The following is a 7,500-nucleotide window of genomic DNA, read 5'->3' on the forward strand; positions in this document are numbered from 1 at the left end:
CCTTTCACCTCCTCTTCATCACATAACAATGCAGGGCAGAGAGGGGGGTTCTGGGTAATGAAGTTCTGGATTCAGCCAATCGCAGTCCGCTCGACAGACTCTGTGTTGTTTAGTTTAAACTCAGGAAGTGCGAGACTTCCCGGAACACAGGAACATCTCGTTCACACGAGGAGGCGTCCACAACGACACGCTGAAGAGGAGCCTGCACATTGGTGTTTACAGGAAACCCCCACACACGGACCAATACTTACTGTTCGATTCCCAGCACCCACTGGAGCACAAGCCAGGGGTCATCAGACCACATACCAACAAGCCAGAGAGAAGGACCAGAACCACCTGAAGGGGGCACTTACAGCCTGTGGAGACCCTAAATGGACCTTTGTGAAAACAGCCACAAGATCCAAGAAGAACAAAACTACAGGGGAGGAAAAGAAGGTCAAACGCAACAACATTGTGATTCCATACGTGTCTGGAGTATCAGAGAAACTCAGGAGGATTTTCAACAAACACAACATCCCTGTGTTTTTTAAACCCAAGAACACACTAAGACAGATGCTGGTCCACCCCAAAGACCGCACACCCAAACACAAGAAAAGCAATCTAGTGTATGCGGTCCAATGCAGTGAGGAATGCACAGACCTGTATATTGGGGAGACTAAACAACCACGACACAAACGCATGGCTCAACACAGAAGGGCCAACTCCTCAGGTCAAGACTCTGCAGTCTACTTACATCTGAAGGACAGAGGACACTCGTTTGAGGACCACCAGGTGCACATTTTAGACAGAGAAGATGGATGGTTTGAAAGAGGTGTCAAGGAAGCATCTACACCAGGGTGGAGAAGCCGTCATTGAACAGGGGAGGGGGTCTACGCCACCACTTATCCCCCACTTACAATGCTGTCCTTTCATCACTTCCCAGGAAACTCAACAAACGTAACCTATTGGCCTCAGGTGAAGATACCAACGATGGTCGTTCAGTCTCGGCCTCAGGTGAAGATACCAACGATGGTCGTTCAGTCTCGGCCTCAGGTGAAGATACCAACGATGGTCGTTCAGTCTCGGCCTCAGGTGAAGATACCAACGATGGTCGTTCAGTCTTGGCCTCAGGTGAAGATACCAACGATGGTCGTTCAGTCTTGGCCACAGGTAGTCTTAACGACCGTAACGACTGTCGTCACAGCAACAAGGAACACTAACGAACCGGCGGTATCGATGACCCGGGCCAACGACCCCACTGAGATGTCTATGAAGATTCTCAGTCGTCCAGGTCATAGTTCTCCAACGAAGGTTAAAATCAAGGGCAACTGGACTCGGTTGAAGATCCAGGTGCCCTTGATTTTAACCTTCGTTGGAGAACTATGACGTGGACGACTGAGAATCTTCATAGACGTTGTAGTTTATGGTGGCGGTTCACGGTGACACGATTGCGCTGCTCATATGACTTTTACAACTAAGTCAATAAAGCAGCCATCTTTATTTAATCCCTCGTTACTGACTCAAGTTCATTTCTTTGTCTTTATGAAACAGAGTGAAGAGTGAATTTTGACTCTACGTATGTTTGTGGATTGTGTTTTAGTTGATTCTGAGTCTTTGTGGTGTTCATGATGTGAAGGGTCCACAGCTAAAGGACTTGGACTTTCTGTCGCTCTCAGCACGGACAGTCTGAAATCGTCTCTGTGCATTTGAACTCAGTGAGAAGCTGCTGTGCTGCCTTCACTGCCCTCTGTTCCCCTGAGCGTCCTGTCAGCTGATCCTCTGGGACTCTGCTGCTGTCCTCTCCTCTCTCCCCGGAGACAGAACAAACGCTCACATTCAGGCGGGGAAGACGTTCCAACGGCCAGGAGCACTAACGAACCGGCGGTGTCACCAGCAGCCAACCAACAGCTGGGACTCCTGAAGAAGCCTGGATGGGTGAGAGACGAAATGTCTTCAACCAAGTCCAGCTCACGAACCATAATATCACGTTCACGCGTGAGGACGACATGTTTGCGACAGGTGAGGTGTACGATCTGGGTGCAGCAGCGGGAGTGCGTCGTGCGTGCAGAGGGCCGCGTGAGGCGATCTGTGTGGACACAGAGCTGTGAGTCAGCAGAGCTTCAGACTGGATCTGAGCCCGATCAGCAGACCTGATCCTCCCACTCACTAACAGCTGGACTTTAGCAGCTGAGAGACTCTGCAGTGTTGGTTTTACACAGATCAAACAAAATGATAATGATCCATCTGGACTCCACGCTCTGTGTCATCACACGCTGACTGAGTTTCTCATTCTGTTGAACCATTTCCTTTCTTCCTTTGTTCACTTTCTGTTTCACCGTCTCTGGATTCTGAGAAAAGAGTCCTGAGAGAACTTCAGCTAGGATTTTATAAATGAAACTGGAAACTAGGCAGAGATTACATTAAAGAAGCCGTGTGGTAAAGAGCACGCTGCAGCCGGGTTTGGATCAGTGGCGGCTCATCCTCACTCAGAAGCTTTGAGCGAGACGTTTCTGTGGCTGATGAACTTCCACGCCGTCGCCGTGTGAGGACGCCTCTGGACAGACGGCGGCAGGGTGAACAGGCCGCGATGTTTTGTGACAGCGGATGAGTTTGAAATATTCCCGGGTAACCAGCTCCTCCTCCTCCCCCCCTGCTGTTCGCTGCCTGACTTCTTATTGATCCCTCAGATTTCGGCCACCTGTAGTCTCAACCCACGTGTGCTGTTACCGCCACGTGTCGCCAAGTCAACCAGGAAGGATGCAGCTTTTATTGTCTGAGCCGCTGAACTGTGTGCTGAGTCTAAACCAGGTGTTCAAAACGTCGACCAATCGGTGCTTCCGGTGTGTTCGGACCTGCAGCGGCAGCCCACCAGCTGTTTTTGTTGTTTGTGTTCAGGCCTGTTTGTTGTTGTTTATTCCTGTTTGTCAGTCACATGACTCGTCTGCCCAACAGAGGCGGAGCTCTCTCCAGCTACTGGACACTTTCCCTTTTAACGCCCACTGCTGCAGACCCTGACTGTTCCTGCAGCGCCCCCCCCGGACAAACATCCCACATTACATAAAAAACACAGCTGACGGCAAGACTTGAACCAAGTCCAGGTGTTTCCACTGGACTGAGCAGGGTCACGTACAAACTGAGACGCTGCTACAGCGGGTGTGATGTGCTCCTGCGTCCCCTGCTTCCCCCTACGTGATGCCGGCCCCCTCAGATCAGCTTCTGCGTCGGGGACTCTGGTCCCGTGTAGACAGTCCACAGCGGGCCATGGGGCCCCTCATTGCTAGCATGTGTTGATGAACCCCGTCAGCGGCAGCTCTGAGCCTCCGGCGTGATTACGGGTCGGGTCACGTCTGATATGTACGGGTGGGTCCAGAACTGCTTTAGAGGTTTTCCTTTGTTCAGGTGTTGTTGAGCTTTAGTGCTGAGGGGCAGATACAGGTCTGCAAGCTGATCCCCTGGACGGTGCGCTAGCAGCTAAATGCTAACATCACGCGGCGCTCTCCCGGCTCGCCGAAGGATGGAGGATATTTCAAACGCTGGCTGGCAGCGAATGCTGGCGAGCTGCTGAATCAGGGGGGCAAGTGAGCGTTTTCTGTCACGGCAGGAAGCGTGGACGCCTGATGTGACTCCTCCCACTGAGCTGCTGTATTTGATGCCATCACGAAAAATTTACACCCAACGGCCAGAAGACCGAGGCCGGCGTGAGCTGCCGGGCGTGAGCTGCCGGGCGTGAGCTGCCGGGCGTGAGCAGCCGGGCGTGAGCAGCCGGGCGTGAGCAGCCGGGCGTGAGCTGCTGTGCTCCGTCTAAATTTAGCAGCTGCAGCACGACAGTAAATCTCTGAGGACAGCACATTTACCGTGTGTGTGTGTGTGTGTGCGTTAGTGTGTGTGTGTGTGTGTGTTTGTGTGTGTGTGTGTTTTTGTGTGTTTGTGTGTGTGTGTGTGTGTGTTAGTGTGTGTTAGTGTGTGTGTGTTAGTGTGTGTTAGTGTGTGTGTGCGTTAGTGTGTTAGTGTGTGTTAGTGTGTGTTAGTGTGTGTGTTTTAGTGTGTGTTAGTGTGTGTGTGTTAGTGTGTGTGTGCGTTAGTGTGTGTGTGTGTGTGTTAGTGTGTGTGTGCGTTAGTGTGTGTGTGTGTGTTTGTGTGTGTGCGTTAGTGTGTTAGTTTGTTAGTGTGTGTGTGTGTTTGTGTGTGTGTGTGTGTTAGTGTGTGTTAGTGTGTGTGTTAGTGTGTGTGTGCGTTAGTGTGTGTGTGTGTGTGTGTTTGTGTGTGTGTGTGTTTGTGTGTGTGTGTGTGTTTGTGTGTGTGTGTGTGTTAGTGTGTGTTAGTGTGTGTGTGTTAGTGTGTGTGCGTTAGTGTGTGTGTGTGTGTGTTTGTGTGTGTGTGTGTGTGTGTGTGTGCGTTAGTGTGTGTTAGAGTGTGTGTGTGTGTGTGTGTTTGTGTGTGTGTTAGTGTGTGTGTGCGTTAGTGTGTGTTAGTGTGTGTGTGTTAGTGTGTGTGTGCGTTAGTGTGTGTGTGTGTGTGTGTGTTTGTGTGTGTGTGTGTGTGTGTGTGTGTGTGTGTGTGTGTTTGTGTGTGTGTGTGTGTTAGTGTGTGTTAGTGTGTGTGTGTAGTGTGTGTGTGCGTTAGTGTGTGTGTGTGTGTGTGTTTTGTGTGTGTGTGTGTTAGTGTGTGTTAGTGTGTGTGTGTTTGTGTGTGTTTGTGTTAGTGTGTTAGTGTGTGTGTTTATGTGTGTTTATGTGTGTTTGTGTTAGTGTGTTAGTGTGTGTGTTTATGTGTGTTTGTGTTAGTGTGTTAGTGTGTTAGTGTGTGTGTTTATGTGTGTTTGTGTTAGTGTGTTAGTGTGTTAGTGTGTGTGTTTATGTGTGTTTGTGTTAGTGTGTTAGTGTGTTAGTGTGTTAGTGTGTGTGTGTGTGTGTGTATTTGTGTGTGTTAGTGTGTGTTAGTGTGTGTGTTTGTGTGTGTTTGTGTGTGTTTGTGTTAGTGTGTTAGTGTGTGTGTTTATGTGTGTTTATGTGTGTTTGTGTTAGTGTGTTAGTGTGTTAGTGTGTGTGTTTATGTGTGTTTGTGTTAGTGTGTTAGTGTGTTAGTGTGTGTGTTTATGTGTGTTTGTGTTAGTGTGTTAGTGTGTTAGTGTGTGTGTTTATGTGTGTTTATGTGTGTTTGTGTTAGTGTGTGTGTTTATGTTAGTGTGTGTGTGTGTGTGTGTGTGTTTATGTGTGTGTGTTAGTGTGTGTTTATGTGTGTGTGTGTTAGTGTGTGTGTGTTTATGTGTGTTTGTGTTAGTGTGTGTGTGTGTGTTTATGTGTGTTTGTGTTAGTGTGTGTGTGTGTTTATGTGTGTGTGTGTTAGTGTGTGTGTGTGGAGCACAGAGACAAACCCTGCCAGCTGAATGCCAAACACAGAGCAGTCACGCTGAGGGAATAATGAATCAGTGACATTAGCGAATAATTAACAGAGACTCATCGCAGCTGAACGGCTGATTAAACGTCACTTACTGAGTCTAATTGGTGAATTAATGAAAGAGTGTCGAGTGAAGCGGTGGAATTAGTTTCTGTACAGGTGACACGCTATCACAGACTCTGATGGGGCAGATATTAAACTGACTCGGGCTGATTTCAGATCAGCAGCTGCAGTCATGTGACCACCTTGACCACCTCGCAGAACGACGGAGCGGCCATCTGCCGTGTTGGACCAACACCAGCAGGAGAATCGGAGTTCTGCTTGCTGAGGAGAAAAATGTGTAAACTGTGTGAATTATTCACCACAGAGGTTTTTTTCTGATCCGATTTATTTTTTATTGACGTCACTTTGATATTTTCATCCTGTGTGATATTACCTGTGGTTATGAAAGTCTGGACAAACAACGTCAGACCTGCTGCCTGCCTGTCTGCCTGTCTCCTGCTCAGTTTCAGCATCTCTTTCTACCAAACACACAAAAAGAGAGGACACAGTGGACACACAGAACATCTGTCTCTCTCTCTATATATACAGCTCTGGAAGAAATTAAGAGACCACTCACTCCATATTGGTCTTAAATCAGTATCTCTACATGTATGGCAGCCATTCCATTCAGTGGCTGTTAAATTCCAACACAGGCACATCTCATTCTATGACCTGAGCCAAATCTCATTTAACGAGGAAAAGTATAATAACCACTGCTGTGGTCATCACTATCCTCTTGCAATAAGACCAGCGGGATGGCAAAAACAGTGCTAGTAGCAACTCAAAGGTCATCTGAACAGAAAAAGGAACACTTGACCATGACAAAAGAGTGAGGAAAAGAAGGATTCAATTCTGGCTTTACTGGCAGAAGGATACAGTGAGTGTCAGGTTGTTTCCATCCCTAAAATTTCAAAGATGTCTGTTCATAAGATCAAGCAACAGACATTGGGGGACAACAAAGCTACAGACTGACAGAGGCTGAAAACGATTGTCCACTGACCGCCAACTCATTCGAATTTGTCTCTCAATGAGTGTCACTGAATGAAGCATGGAAGTTATCCTGGAAGAAAACCTGATTCCCTCTGCTCAGACAGTGTTTTGAAAGCAAGACAACGCTCCTGGCCACACAGCCAGGTCAATGTGTGTGGAAGGAGGACAACCAGATCAAGACCTTGTCATGGTCAGCCCAATCTCAAGACCTGAACCCCACTGAAAACCTCTGGAATTTGATCAAGAGGAAGATGGAGGGTCACAAGCCATCCATCAAAGTTGAGCTGCTTGAATTTTTGCGCCAGGAGTGGCCCAATGTCACCCAACAGCAATGTGAAGGACTGGAGGAGAGCACGCCAAAACGCATGAAAGCTGTAATTAAAATCAGGGTTATCCCACCAAATATTGATTTCTGAACTCTTCTGAAGTTAAAATATTAGTATTGTGTTGTTTAAGAATTAATGTGAACTTGTTTTCTTTGCTTTTTGTGAGGTCTGAAAACAATGCATCTTTTTTGGTATTTTGACCAGTTGTCATTTTCTTAAAATAAATAATCTAAATGACAACATTTTTATTTGAAATGGATGGAAGAAATGTTGTGAGAATGTTGGTAGAATAAAACAAAAATGTTTATTTTAATCAAACACATACCTATAAAAAGTAAAACCAGAGAAAATGATCATTTAATTTTTTCCAGATATATATATATATTATATCTCCTGGTTAGCGCCACTACCTTTGGTACAGGTTCTGATGTGGTCTCGCTCTGTGTTTCAGGTGGTGTGTGCGTGCCTGTTGCTGAACGGACAAGTCTCTCCGGCAGAGTTAACCTGCGAGGCGCTGATCCTGCTGTCCACCAACCTGACAGGTAACTTCCTGTCTGTCTTCTTCTCCCTGGGTCTACATTTTTAATTCTCAAATAAAAGACAAATCTAGTGAAGCCCCTCCCCCCTTTTCTCTCTTAGCGAGGACGTTGGCATTACTCAACCAGACGTTCACCATCAGCAACACCTCAGGTTTGGAATCTCTCTTTTACAGAGGACAAGCTTTACTCGATCAAAATACCCAAACCTCTACATTCTCAATACTGTC

General features: G+C 47.3%; 1 protein-coding gene across 4 annotated transcripts in view; it reads left to right on the forward strand.

Annotated features, from left to right (window-relative positions):
• The window catches only part of crhr1 (corticotropin releasing hormone receptor 1), an 82,553-nt gene that overhangs the window by 3,106 nt on the left and 71,947 nt on the right, over window positions 1–7,500 (forward strand). For 2 of the 4 annotated variants that reach the window (XM_038709578.1, XM_038709587.1), the window contains exons 1-3: window positions 5,227–6,782; window positions 7,186–7,276; window positions 7,374–7,424. In XM_038709578.1, coding sequence (XP_038565506.1) covers window positions 6,660–6,782; window positions 7,186–7,276; window positions 7,374–7,424 — 265 coding nt within the window. In that variant the 5' untranslated portion in view covers window positions 5,227–6,659. Of the gene's footprint in view, window positions 1–2,215; window positions 2,605–5,226; window positions 6,783–7,185; window positions 7,277–7,373; window positions 7,425–7,500 lie in introns of those variants that run through there. The other 2 variants (XM_038709602.1, XM_038709594.1) reach the window with 2 other exon arrangements.

Source organism: Micropterus salmoides, unplaced genomic scaffold (genome assembly GCF_014851395.1).
Source record: "Micropterus salmoides isolate LMB-PRFRI ecotype aquatic unplaced genomic scaffold, ASM1485139v1 Ms_hic_scaffold_10, whole genome shotgun sequence".
NCBI classification, from domain to species: Eukaryota; Metazoa; Chordata; class Actinopteri; order Centrarchiformes; family Centrarchidae; genus Micropterus; species Micropterus salmoides.